General features: G+C 34.5%; 1 protein-coding gene across 2 annotated transcripts in view; it reads right to left on the bottom strand.

The window, feature by feature from the left end:
• Positions 1-5,866: 5,866 nt before the first annotated feature.
• PTAR1 (protein prenyltransferase alpha subunit repeat containing 1) overlaps positions 5,867-15,391 on the bottom strand; it is a 48,645-nt gene continuing 39,120 nt past the window's right edge. Inside the window, exons 7-8 of one of the 2 annotated variants that reach the window (XM_032634942.1) lie at positions 14,890-14,924; positions 5,867-14,808 (exon numbers count right to left, since the gene is read on the bottom strand). In XM_032634942.1, coding sequence (XP_032490833.1) covers positions 14,582-14,808; positions 14,890-14,924 — 262 coding nt within the window. In that variant the 3' untranslated portion in view covers positions 5,867-14,581. Of the gene's footprint in view, positions 14,925-15,391 lie in introns of both variants that reach the window. The other variant, XM_032634941.1, reaches the window with a different exon arrangement.

Here is a 15,391-nt window from a genome sequence, read left to right as displayed (position 1 = left end):
GAAAAACAAATGACCCAACAGATCTGTGAAAAGGTACTCAACCTCTCTAATAATTAAAGAAATACAAAAGAACAATGGTAATATTTTGCATCTATTAGATTGGCCAGAACAAAACAAAACTTGATAATATACTACCTTGTTACAGATGTAAGAAAACAGGCATTTTCATTATGCACTCTTACTGTATAATGTGAGTATAAACAATATTTTTAAAGGACTGCTTAGCTAATAAACTTTGACCCTGAAATTTAGGAATTTATCACACAGAAATACTCAAGGTGATGGATGCTTACTGTAAAATAGTCATACATTTCAGATATTTTTGCATTGTACAAGTATACAAAGACATGTACCTATTCAGTGTAGCATTGTTTATAATAATGGTATGGTAACTGAAATGACTATCAATAGGGAACTGGTTAAATAAACTACAGTATGCCAAAAAAGCAAGATTATAAATCATTAAAACAAGGGAGGCGGCCCATGAGTTCTTAAAAGGGAAATTGTCTGCAATATATTGTTAACTGAACATTCAAGTTACAAAACAGTATGTTTAGAATGATCCCATTATTTTTAAAATGTTAGATATTCATCCAAAAATTTGGAGTAACATATACCAAACTATAGTAGAGTTAGTCACTCTTTCTATCATAAATACCTATAACATTTGAAATGTTTATAACAAGGATTTATTATTCGTATACTCAGAATAAGTAGTTCAGAAAAAGAGCAAATAAAAAAATACTGTTAGTCCATTTTAATAGACTTGTATTTTTTCTAAAAATGCTTTTTCCTCCTCAGGCCCAACTAGTCATCAGGTGTCTTATAGCACTGAAGTGCCAAGCAAGAGAATTTCTGGTCACTTTTTTTTAAACATCTTTATTAGAGTATAATTGCTTTACAACGGTATGTCAGTTTCTGCTTTATAACAAAGTGAATCAGTTATACATATACATATGTCCCCATATCTCTTCCCTCGTGCATCTCCCTCCCTCCCACCCTCCCTATCCCACCCCTCTAGGTGGTCACAAAGCACCGAGCTGATCTCCCTGTGCTATGTGGCTGCTTCCCACTAGCTATCTGTTTTACGTTTGGTAGTGTATATATGTCCATGCCACTCTCTCACTTTGTCCCAGCTTACCCTTCCCCCTCCCCGTATCCTCACAGACAACTTTTTTTTTATATACCTGACCTTTGTATGGCTGCTAGTGCCAGAAGGAATTGGAAAAACTGTCACCATTGGCTTGAAAGTTCATATTGAATTTCTTTATTAAAGTTAGAAACCAGGAATCTGTAATGAGCACATGCTGTGAGATTTCCCTGCTGTTCCAGACATAGCAGTGATTGTTTATGTATATTATACATTATAAAAATATAAGCTAATATATTCTCCTCATAGAAAATTTGGTAAATATAAGAATTGAAAGAACAATATTCCTCACAGCTTCTCCACTCAAAATAACTACTGTTAGCCTATACTTTTAAAAATCTTTTTTCCCCACTTCTTCATTTTTACAAGTATGTGATCATATTGTAAAAACAATTTTGTGGGACTTCCCTGGTGGTCCAATGGTTGAGACTTTGCCTTCCAATGCAGGGGGTGTGGGTTCAATCCCTGGTCGGGGATTGAACCTGCACTGAACCCTGGTGTTTTGGCTGCATGCTTCGTGGCCAAAACACGAGGGCTTAAAACAGAAGCAATATTGTAACAAATTCAATAAAGACTTAAAAAAATTGTCCACATCAAAAAAAAGAGACAATTTTGCATCTTGCTTTCTTCACTTAGCACATTTTATCACATTATTTTAAAAGTTTCTTTGTAAACATTTTAATGGCTAGTTGATATTTTATTATTTATCTAATAACCCCCCTGTATAGCTTGACATTTAAGTTGTTTTCAAATTTTCATTAATATAAATAATTCTTAGTGAACATTTTTATATATAAAGCTTTTTCTTTTGTTCAGGATTTCTCTTTAGGGTGATTCCTAGAAGTGGGATATCTGTATTCAAGGATGTCAAGAGTCCTTATACAAATGACGAAATTGCTTATTCTTATTTACACTCCCACCAGTAAAGAGAAAGGGTACATGTTTTATTATACTTTTGCAAATATCTGATATTATTACTAAAAACGAGGAAAACCAAAAACCTTTGCTAATTTGATAGGTATTGAAGTCTTATTTTAATTTGCATTTCTTTGCTATGACTGATATTTTTCTGCCTTATCTGTTAAGGTACCTTTTTGTCTTTTTGTGCGTGTGTGTGTGTATGTGTGTGTTTGTGGGTATGTGTACTGTCTGTTTATACCCTTTACCCATTCATCTACTGGGCTCTTGATGTTTTTCTTATCAAATTACAGGAATTCTTCATATATCAAGGGTGCTTATAAATTTTTTTTATTTTGAAATAACCCTAAGCTTACAAAAAATTTGGAGGAACAACAACATTCATTTTTTCATTTGTGGCATGCTTACAAATGTTGCCTCAAGTTCATAGTTTATCTTTCCATTGTTAGGATTTTGTTTTAATTTTAGACTTAAAATTTGAGTTTACTGGGCATTTTTTGCAGTTGATCAGTTCTTTTTTTAATTGAAGTATAGTTAATTTACAATATTAGTTTTAGGTGTACAAAATAGTAATTCAATATTTTTATAGATTATACTCCATTTAGAGTTATTATAAAATATTGGCTCTATTCCCTAAGCTGTACATTACATCCTTATATCTTAATTTATACCTAGTAATTTGTACCTCTTAATCCCCTTCTCCTATCTTGCCCTTCCCCCCCCCACCCCTCTCCCCACTGGTAACCACTAGTTTGTTCTCTGCCTCTGAGTCAGTTTCATTTATATTCATGCATTTGTTTTATTTTTCAGATTACACGTACAAGTGAAAACATACAGCATTTTTCTTTCTCTGTCTGACTTATTTCACTAAGCATAATACCCTCCAGGTCCATCCATGTTATTGCACATGGCAAAATTTTGTTCTTTGTTATGGCTGAGTGATATTTCATTGTATATATATACCACATCTGCTTTATCCATTCCTCTGTTGATAGACACTTAGGTTGCTTCCATATCTTGGCTATTGTAAATAGTGCTGCTATGAACACTGGGTGCATATATCTTTTCAAATTAGTGTTTTCGTTTTCTTCATATTCCCAACAGTGGAATTGCTGGATCATATGGTAGTTCTATTTTTAATTTTTTGAGGAAACTCCATACTGTTTTCCATAGTGGCTGTACCAATTTATATTCCCACCAACAGTGTACAAAGTTCTCTTTTTTCCACACCCTTGCCAACATTTATTATTTGTTGTATTTTTGATTATATCCATTCTGACAAGTATGAGGTGATATCTCATTGTTGTTTTGATTTGCTCATCCCTGATGAATAGTAACAGTGCAGAAAAACAAAGGATCATGAGAAATTACTACAGGCGACTATATGCCAATAAAGTGGACAACCTGGAAGAAATGGGCAAATTTGTAGAAAAGCACAACCTTCTGAGACTGAACCAGGATGAAACAGAAAATATAAACAAACCAATCACAAGCACTGAAACTGAAACTAATTAAAAATCTTCCAACAAACAAAAGTCCAGGACCAGATGGCTTCACAGGCAAATTCTATCAAACATTTAGAGAAGAGCTAACACCTATCCTTCTCACTCTTCCAAAATATAGCAGAGGAACACTCCCAAACTCATTCTACAAAGCCACCATCACCCTGATACCAAAACCAGACAAGAGATCACAAAGAAAGAAAACTAGAGGCCAACATCACTGGTGAACAAAAATGCAAAAATCCTCAACAAAATACTAGCAAACAGAATCCAACAGCACATTAAAAGGATCATACATCATGATCAAGTGGGGTTTATCCCAGGAATGCAAGTATTCTTTAATATATGCAAATCAAACAATATGATACACTATATTAACAAACTGAAGGAGAAAGACCATATGATCATCTCAATAGATGCAGAAAAAGCTTTTGACAAAATTCAACACACATTTATGTTAAAAACTCTCCAGAAAGTAGGCATAGAGGGAACTTGCCTCAACATAATAGAGGCCCTATATGACAAACCGACAGCCAACATCATTCTCAATGGTGAAAAACTGAAACCATTTCCACTAAGATCAGGAACAAGACAAGGTTGCCCACTCTCACCACTATTATTCAACATAGTTTCGGAAGTTTTAGCCACAGCAATCAGAGAAGAAAAAGAAATAAAAGGAATCCAAATTGGAAAAGAAGTAAAGCTGTCACTATTTGCAGATGACATGATACTATACACAGAGAATCCTAAAAATGCTACCAGAAAACTACTAGAGCTAATCAATGAATTTGGTAAAGTAGCAGGACACAAAATTAATGCACAGAAATCTCTTGCATTCCTATACACTAATAATGAAAAATCTGAAACAGAAATTAAGGAAACACTCCCATTTACCACTGCAACAAAAAGAATAAAATACCTAGGAATAAACTTACCTAAGGAGACAAAAGACCGGTATGCAGAAAACTGTAAGACACTGATGAAAGAAATTAAAGATGATACAAACAGCTGGAGAGATATACCGTGTTCTTGGGGAAGAATCAACATTGTGAAAATGACTCGACTACCCAAAGCAATCTACAGATTCAATGCAATCCCTATCAAACTACCACTGGCATTTTCACAGAACTAGAACAAAAAATTTCACAATTTGTGTGGAAACACAAAAAACCCAAATAGCCAAAGTAATCGTAAGAAAAATGGAGTTGGAGGAATCAGGCTCCCTGACTTCAGAGTATACTACGAAGCTACAGTAATCAAGACAGTATGGTAATGGCACAAAAACAGATATATAGATCAATGGAACAGGATAGAAAGTCCAGAGATAAACCCACGCACATATGATTACCGTATCTTTGATAAAGGAGGCAAGAATATACAATGGAGAAAAGACAGCCTCTTCAATAAGTGGTCCTGGGAAAACTGGACAACTACATGTAAAAGAATAAAATTAGAACACTTCCTTACACCACACTCAAAAATAAACTCAAAATGGATTAAAGATCCAAATGTAAGGCCAGACACTATGAAACTCTTAGAGGAAGACATAGGAAGAACACTCCATGACATAAATCACAGCAAGATTCTTTTTGACCCACCTCCTAGAGAAATGGAAATAAAAACAAAAAGAAACACATGGGACTTAAAAGCTTTTGTACAGCAAAGGAAACCATAAACAAGATGAAAAGACAACCCTCAGAATGGGAGAAAATATTTGCAAACAAAGCAGCTGCAGAACACAGGGAGATCCGCTCGGTGCTTTGTGACCACCTAGAGGGGTGGGATAGGGAGGGTGGGAGGGGGACGCAAGAGGGAGGGTATATGGGGATATATGTATACATATAGCTGATTCACTTTGTTGTACAGCAGAAACTAACATAACGTTGTAAAGCAATTATACTCCAATAAAGATATTTCAAACAAAAAAGAAAACATGGGGTATAACACTGAAATAACCAAGTAATTCCCTGCTCCCTACGTTCATTTGAAGTATATTGGAAAAAAGCATATGTAGTCATAATGATGATTTCACACGTCAGCTAGTCATCGTTAATGCACTCTAAAGACAACTGCACTCTAATTTGTTTTGGCATTTTTTTTAATGTCCTAGACACAAGTGATATGTTTAGATTCTTTTTACAAATGTAGGTAATCAAATCATTGGCTTCACACAAGACAACAGTTCACACCTCCACCCAACTACCACTATCACAGCAATTAAACAGGACAAATTGGGAGACTGAAGTTGAGTTTAAAACACCACCACAAGTAAAAATAAAATCACACTTAACACTCATTTTAGGAGATGAAAAGTTTACTTAGAAACTGCAAACATTTAGCAAAGACAAGACATAAACACTATTTTCCATATTCTACAGAAATACAATAATTTATAGCTGGCTTGGTACATGGTCACATGATAAAAACAAATATAATTGAAAAAAAAAGTTCATTCTACTTTTCTGCCACTTATTACAACTTAATACGTATACCAGTAAGTACTGGAGGACAGCTGCATAGGCAGATTAGAATCCGAGGGCTGTTTGTTAATACGTATTATTGTATTATAACAATCATATAAAAACAAAATAGGTACAGATATATAATTAACATGCAATTTAAGCTATTATTTTGAAGAAACAGGACAGAATTTAGTGAACACATTGAAAAATGTGTTGTTAATAATATGTTGTTATAATCAGCATATCATGGTATTTTACATGCATGGAAATCCTTCCTTCTTAAATAATGCTTGGCAAATTGAAACTGGTTGACCCTACTTCTAGAGAAAATTTTAAATGAAGACAAAAGAACGAGTGGACAATTCTGTTTGATGCTTTTCTAAGTATACTAAATAATTTTTAAAGTACCATAATTTCATGCCTACCTCACCATCTCCAATTTAAAGTAAAGCCATACTTTGTATTCTATGAATCTACACTGTCCAGTATAGCAGCCCTCATCCACAAGTGGCTTTTTGAGTATTTAAAATGTAGCTAGTCAGAACTGAGATGCACATGAGTGCAAAATACACGCTGAATTTTGAGGACTTACTATGGAGAAAAAAGAAGGTAAAACACCTCTATTTTGTATATTGATTACATACCTAAAAGATAATATTTTTAATATATTGGGTTAATTAAAATATTAATTTTATGTGTTTCTTTTTTTAATGTGGCTACTATAGAATTTTAAATTACATACGTGGCTCACATTTATTTCTACTGGATAGCGCTGATACAGATGTCTATAGTCATTACATCAGCCTTAGCACTTAGCATCACACTTAAAGCGCTCTGGAGTACTAACTCTCAGAACACCGTAAACACACTCTGTATGTACGTTATTGCAAAATTTATTTTTATGCCTCTGCAATTACACATTTTAAGTGTAAAAAGAATTCACAAAATATTTAATCCTTAAAAAACATCAACTAGAATATGGTTAGAGCTAAAGGAAATTCAATGCAGACTGTTATATTGGGGGAAAATAGTTTAATAGTGAAGACAATTAGTATCTTCAGTAAAGTAAGTTAGCCAAACTTATCTTTAATGCCCAGGATCTGACCTTGCACCACAGATCATACATGTAACTTGTCCATTTAACCATAACCTAAAAGAAAATCTTAAAACAACACTGATTGCAACCTACTTAAATACTCCATTTTCTGGAGAATCTTCAAGCAATGTAAAATTAACACACATAACGGATTCTAACAGCAGAATATAGTAGCTAAGAACTATCCCTTAAAGTCCCTCAGTGTTAAAAGTAAGCAACTACCTAGTGTCCAAGAGATGTGGATTGAAGAAAAGGTTTTTAGAAGCTATTAAAAAAAAAAGATCATTGCTCTCTTATCATTTTCTTCCCCTCCTCCTTTTTTAGTTTTTTTGTAGTAAAGGATATAAATATTTGGTATATTCATAATACCTCATCTTTTATTTTGTCCAACTCAAAAAACAAGTTAACCTAGTACAAAGTCCATTATTTTCCTAGGAACAACAAGCACCAAAATACAATACCGACAGTGGTGACCTCAGTCAGAAGCCAGCGTCATAGCCATGCATCAAGAACCTCGCCAGGAGGCAATGCCTAAATACGCTTGTGCTGCACACACTGCTTCTCACAGCTCAGGTTGGAATGCTTGTTTTTAAACTGTTTAAATCTGTTTGCATTAGGTAAAGTCTGTCAAAAATGCTCTGAAAGCCACAAATTAATAGACTCTGAAACGACTATATTATTCATAAAAATTTCTCCTTCATTTTGAACATGTTCTCAAAAAACAAGTAGAAGTTATTTAATATAACTTCATACCTTACCATGACTACTTTTAAGACACTGGAAAGTAACCAAGATTTAGGGAGAAATAAACAGTACCTATACTAGATAATACTAGATATACCAACATAGAAATTGATTGCAGAAGACTACAGCAGTTCTCTCTAGAGTTCAGCAGCCTATTAAGACATTTAATCACATTTATGAATGTGCCTTGCACAAAGAGATACTACTTAAACTTTTCACATCTCCTGTCTTCAGACCATTTCTACATAAACAGCATTTTTATTACACGCTACTAACTCCAACCTAAATAAGCCTAATAATTCATGTCAAATGAGAAAAATTTTCAGTTTCAAACATATATTACTCTAAAAATATACTCCTCAATGAAAAGATGACAACAGTCTCCTTTCTGAAAGCTGTTACTTTGATGTTAGATCAATAATCAACTAAATATTTATTGAGCACCTACTATGATTGCATTCAGCCTATACTCATTCTTCAACCAACAAGAAAAAAAATATCTGCTCCAAATGCAAAATGACATTTGTGAGGGAGGATAACATATTAGCATTTCTAACAGAATGCTGTATGAGTCATATCTGGACATGTGAAATTGTTCATCCCTATGACACTGAAAAACCTCAAATTTATTACTGATCACTTTATAAAGATAAATAAACATTTGAAGTATGCTGCATAGTACTTTGAGGAAAGTGACTGCCATACTTAAAATTAAGGCTGATTCCCTAAAGGTATGGAAGAAAAGTCAAAATGTCATGGTTCGTAAGCAACCGAAGACTTACTATAAACAGTTTACAGCAATATCTGGTTAATTCAAGCAAATGGGCACTTGTGTTAGGTTTCCAACTTTGCTTGAGGGGGCTGGTCTAATAAAGAAAACTGCCTTTAAACAGGAGCACTTCAAGCAAGTATGAAAATAAAAGTCCTTTGGATAAAATTCTTTGTAAAACCAGTATGTAAGTTGAAATTCCAAATCTCATTTAAATATATATACATATATGTGAATACACACACATATGTATGCCTTAAAAGTATCTAAATTGCACTTACAATGCTGTACAGCTGTATATCTTTGCCTTGTATGTTTGAACCTGATTATGTATCTTCAGCACAATACTGTATTTCTCCTGAAGTTAAGAATGTGGACAACGATGATAAGACAGAGATAAATAAGCTAGTTTCAACTTTCTAGCCTTTAACAATTCTGACCTGTTGAATTCCTACAAGGTGCAAGGCATTATGCAACATACTGAACGTGTACAAGAGCTGACACAAAGCACTCTTTCAGGGAAACTGAAGTTTTAAGAAGCAAAAGAGTTGTCAGTTTGAAAACCAACAGTAATCACTTTCCCAATAGAATTTCTAAAAACTGAGATTGATGTCAACTAAAGCACTCCTACCTCTGCAAAACATGGAAAATAATGCAATACAGAAGTCATTTCCGTAGAAGACACGTGTAAGAGAACATTCATAATAGAACCACAGGGATTGAAGCAGTGAGATGAACAATGAGGCAGTCACAGAGCTACTGCACTGGTAGTAGTTTATAAAAAATACTATCTATACTAAAATTTTAAGAGCTAGTAATATACTTAGCATATTTTTGCCTTTTTTTGGCCACTGAATATAAAATTTTGTCCTAAATTTACTAAATCTTCTACACCCTGAGAAATAATAACAGATTAATAAAAAGAAATGCCAGGGTTAGCTTTGTGGACCATATTATTGTCCAGAAAGCACAAGCTATATATAGCTAATATTCTTGGAAGCACAAGATTTCATCAGCAGAGTAAGCTGCTGCTCTCTATTTTTTTTTTTCTTTTTTTAAGTAAAGGGTTGGTTTTACAGTGTTAACATGGCCTAGTGAGAATACAGAAGTCAAAGTTGGGAGCCTGAAGTCCCTACCCCCCAGATCCACAACTGACACAACAGTTTTCTGTTTCCACTATGAACATGACCTATTGCTGTCTGTTAGGAATACATTATTCGACAGTTCTCTGAAAAGCACTTTGGAATCTTAAGCTATATATTTTAATGAAATTACAATGAACAATTATTTGCTATCTGGAAATATGGAACTCCTATCCCTCCCCTCTCCATACCCAAATACATAAAAAGCCACATTTTAAATTTCATCTCAGTATTTGCCTCTTTTCCTCCAATATTTGAAAAGATTAAGGTTCCATTTTTCCCCCCACTCAACTATCTTACGTAGGACAAAATTTGGGATGGGGTTCTCAAAAGTCCTTAAGATGAGGCAACGGATTCATTTAGGACAACTGTATGGAGCTTCTTTTAGGGCAGAGTGCCACTGTTTCCCTTTAAACATGGGCTGCACAGGGTTTTTGGCTGATCTTTATGCATATGCCATCCTCTAAATGTGAGGCCTCCAACCCCAAAAACATTAGTTGTCACTGAGAAAGAACTAATTCTTCCTGGTAGGGTGCTTAAAAATGATAACTAATGACATGCAAACCAAAGCATCCTTCCTGCTCTTATCAGTAACTCACTTAAGGATAAAATATTCCATTGGGCCATGCCTAGCAAGTGGAATAAATAAAATAATGAGTCAATCAACTGTTTAATAAAATTTTCATCCTTTGTTTTCTACCTAAATGTTAGACTTAAATATAATCTTGCTCCCCCAAAAAGAAAGGCACTCGAATGAACACAGTATATACAGTTATTTTTTAAAAGACACTGTGTGATGGTAAGGAGAATTCTCAGGGTTGATTTTTCCTGCTCACTGCCTTTATAACACTGAATTTGCCTATGCTTTCCTGTGCCTCCATGAACTTCTCTAATAAAAAGGAGCACATTACAGAGTATACTCAAGTACAGGGAGGCGGCAGCACGTAAAGTGCTAGGGTTTGCACAGTTCTATTTGAGAAATTTACTTAGAAGACAAAAAGTTCAGTTGTTACAATGCTGCTCAAATTTTCTAGCATACTTTAGATATTGAAAATTTTTTAAATATAATTTTCTAGTAACAAAATAACTAAGCTCACAAAAGCTTTTTGCAAAAACAAAAGTGTTTTCTTACTTCCTTTGATAAACTAAATATTTAGCATCTTCTCTAATACAGGGGAACTAAGGTAGAAATGAGATTGCTGCATAGCAAGTGGTAGTTGCATTCCTAAATTATATTTAGCCCTCATGTCAGATACCATCTTGTGCTATTAAGAGAAAAATACTAGGCTGACAATATGTTCTCAAAAATATTAAAAGTTTTTACACACATGTATGTATGTGTCTAAACAAGCATGAATTCACATGACCTGAATATATCTAAATGACACAGCCTACCACCATATATGCTTTCCTACAAAATGCCACATAAAAATCCAAGAACTTTTGTTTGCACATCTTGTGTTACATAAGCCCTTATCTGAAGACTTAAGTGGCTTTGAGTGACCTCTTGTATATTTAATCCGATAGAAGCCTTTAATTTAAATTAGAATTGTACCATAGGAATAAGAGATATGACTCAAAAGTCTGGGCCCAGAGTTTTCAAAGAGGTAATAAAATGCTAAAACCTAGAAAAGAAAGGGTTTTGAGTCTAAAATGACTACTCATGCACAGATACAGATCAACACGTCTTTGAAATCAGTTTCCTCAGATACTCCAAGAGTGGCTATGGCTCTATTGGCAAGATCTGTCCTCCAACATCATAAGTGAATAGAAAGTAGTGTTCTTGCAAATGTTCTTCATTTTTCTATGAATTTTTAATATACATTATAGTACAGTTAATGGATATTATACAGCTGCATTTCTTGGCTGGGATTTAACAAGCATAAACAAAGTAGTTTAATGAAGGAAAAAAATCTAAATTAACTTATTCTATATGCAATAGCTCCCCCTAAGTATCATGAAGGCAGAGTACATCATTCATTCACAATCCATTGCTCTATTCCATCAATTTCTCAATCATAACTCACTCTATGTATCACTCATAATTGATCTTTCTCATCTTCAGTTAATCATTCATAAATTTAATAAATATTTAATGAGTCCTTACAATGTGCAAGGCACACAGAATCTGGGAACACCATGTTACCAAAATAGGTATACTTAAAAAAAAAAAAGTCAGGTTGGGGAGGGGTAGTGGTAGAGATATTTACAGATCTTATTGCTTTTTTGCTTGTCAGTAGTATTCTTGATCCACAGGATGGCCTACAATTCTTCCAGTGAAAGATGGATGACATTTGTGTCAATCTAAATCACCTTTTCCTTTAACAATGACATATTTATAGAAAAATAAGTGAAGACTAATGAGTCCCTAAAAATAGACACATCCTTTCCACTGCATGAGCTCATTCATTCCAAGAGATAATATCATGCTACAGCTAGTGAGTTTAGATGTGAACCATTTAGGGAAAAAATACAACCATCCAGGGCAATACTAGGTTTTTCAGTGAATGAACAGTTGAAAACTGCAAATTTTAGAAATAAAGCAGCACACAAAAGTCAGATATAAACAGTATCCTTTGGATATTTGTATTTTTACTCCCTACTTAAAGCTATTAGGAAGACAGGAGACCAAGATACATTAAAGGACTGCATGGCTTCATGTAAGGGTGGGTTAAGAGACTTAAAACACATGAAGGCAGTTAACATCAAAGAAGGGCAAGAGACTGTGGAAGGTATAAAAAGATGTGGAGCATTATCAAATTTAGCTGATGTTTCACAGAGTATTCATGTCTCAACACTCTCACATCAAAGCATAAGAAGCCCTACTACTTAATACTTAAAATGATGATACTTAAAATGATGCTTGGAAGAATCGTAATACTGAGTGAGGCCAGAATTTGGCAACATATATTAGTGGAATGTGCTGAATCTTCCATGTCATCTGTGTGTAGTCTGCCCCCCAAGCCCCACAGGTGCTAAAAATCATAAATTAATAGTTTTATCCATAGAGGTCTAGGTAGACCTTGAGGTATTTGAATCAAAATATGCTTTGTACACAAAGGGTCATAGATTTATGCTCATAATACCAATCATTTTCTCACCTAAATACTATAAAAAGCTAAAAAAGGGTAATTTTTGCCCTAAGAGAGAAGGACAGGCAGCTTCTGTCTACAAGGACCAGTCTAGACAATTTTTTTGGTGTTCTTAAGTCTCACTTGACATTTTGCCACTCAACAAAATCATGACATACAAGTAAAGGACCTATTCTTTTCCCTTAAAGAAATGCTCCTCACTCAAGTCCAGAGTCTCCGTAACAGTGGTATAGGAGAGGTCTGCTTTTCCCTACATCTGTCTTCTCACCCTACAGGTGACCTAGCATATAAAGAGGAAAACAGGCAAAGCATAGTGCACTTGTTTCTGCCACTATTACATTTCAAACATACACAGGATAATAGACAACTTCCATCATTAGGGGAACTTTTAGAGGGGCAGTTCATATTCATATTGTGTGTGTGTGTGTGTGTGTGCACGTGTGTTTAATGGGGTATGGAATTAACTGGAAACAGAGAGGAGATTATGTTTAGTACACATCCATGAAATACAACAGATAAGGAAAAATATACAAAAGTGGAGATGACAAAAAAATGGAATGGGAAAATAAAGAGAAAGGTGTGTGGAAAGAAGAAATGCAAAGCATTCTTTCATATTAAGACATTAGACATTACCTGGAACTTTCCCCACACCTGCCTCACCTACCTAAAAAACCCAGCCCTTATTATTGAAAAGATAAGATACAGCTAAAAGGTGGATACTTTGGTAAGTTGTCCCTGATAAATTTAGTATCAAAGTTTTTAAATTGTTTTATTTTTTAAAATAAAGACTGAAGAACTAACCTTCAAAACTATTCATCCCCCCTGGCTTTTGCCAGTAAACTTTTAATAATCACTTCACAAAAACTTTATAGTTTATCCAGTGTATCCTTAATAACTTAAATTTTAAAAAGGAAGATTTTTAATGGACACATTTCTATGCATAAGCTTCCCATTTTTCATGGTGAATTTGGAGGAAAGTAAGTAGTAATAACTAAAAACAGCATTCTAGGTTTTTTTTAAATTGATTTTAATTGAGGTAAAAACCTATCAAAGCTAGTAGTAGTAAAAATAATTTTCTACTACAATTACATAAACTCTTAAAATTATTTTTTTAAAAAATAACCATTTTTAAAATGGACTATATTGGAAGCATGTTGTTCATATAAATTCCAATACTTCTGACTTTGGTTATGTTGGTCTATGACTTGAGTAGAACATACTAGAGAAAGAGAAATGGTGTGTATTTTCACACATCCATCCATCTGGCCATTTGATTCTCAAAACAACAATTAGATCAAGTAATTTTGAATTTGTATTGTTCTTAAGCTAAACAACATAAATTTTTAATTAAAAAAAAACTAGCCTATGCAGCAACCACACTGAGGTGGGTTGAGGTGTGTGTGAACCAATCTGGAGAACCAAATGAGAAAAGCCTGAAGTACAGGAATATAAAGGATGAGAAGTTTAAAAGAAAAAAATTAAGACTCACTGTTCAGCAGGAAGGAACTACACAATTATTTTATCCCCAAAGGAATGCCAGTTCTTAACAAAATAAATAAAATGCAAGATTTACTATGGACTTTTAACCTAAAGAAGAAGCACATATAGTTAGACAATAATAGCAAACAGTTCATGCAACTATGTAAATAAGAAAGGAAAGCAATATTGCACTAAAAGGGGAACCTTGCAGGACTAATCCACCTCTTTCATTGACTCAATGTAACCAGCCATTTCCTGTATGCATTGGCAAACCTGGCCTGCTCCACGTTCCGGCAGGTGGACAATACTTGATCGATGAACCTGTGCTCCATTTCCAGGCCCAGGGAGTCTGGAGCAGGGGTCCGCTTCAGGCGTTTGGTTTCCTGGGAATAGCCTTGCTTGCTAGAGTCACTGAGTCCATCCACCTCCATTGCCTGAGATGTATGCGGTCCTGCTGGGATGAGGTGCAAGTCACTCAAAGTCCCCCCTGGGCTGTCTGCAGGTGACAACTGGACCACGCTGTGAGGAAACCTACCATTTAAGTGATGCTGAAGGTAGAAAACATGCCGCCTGTGAAAGAGGGTAAAGAAGAGAATAGAAAAAGAAAAGTCACATCACAAAGTCAAGCTTTTCAGAAAAGACAAAAAAGTCGATAATCTTAAAACATACAGTACTCAGTTCAGTGCCCCCTTCGTAACCCAGAGCTATCTGGGGGAAGGAGGAAGAATAGTTAAGATGTAGTCTCTGGGTATTTGGACAGAGCCTCACAAACCCAGATTACTGGTTTGTGAGAAAGAATGCTACCTCGAAGGTGTTTAAAAAAAATGGACTGAGATGATGACAATCACTTGGTGTTGTTACACCTGTTACTATAATATGAAACTAGAAATGGGTCTTAGCTCAATCTCTGCTATAAGTTAAAATATAAAACAAAACCAAAAATTAACCTCATTGATATCCTAAAAGACAAGTGATTTTCAGAAACAAGAGAATTAAATATTAGCTCCTCTAGAGGCTTAGTGTATGGCCTCTATCCA

The sequence above is a fragment of the Phocoena sinus genome, chromosome 6 (genome assembly GCF_008692025.1).
Source record: "Phocoena sinus isolate mPhoSin1 chromosome 6, mPhoSin1.pri, whole genome shotgun sequence".
Lineage (NCBI taxonomy): Eukaryota > Metazoa > Chordata > Mammalia > Artiodactyla > Phocoenidae > Phocoena > Phocoena sinus.
This window is presented reverse-complemented; position numbering and strand designations above follow the sequence as displayed.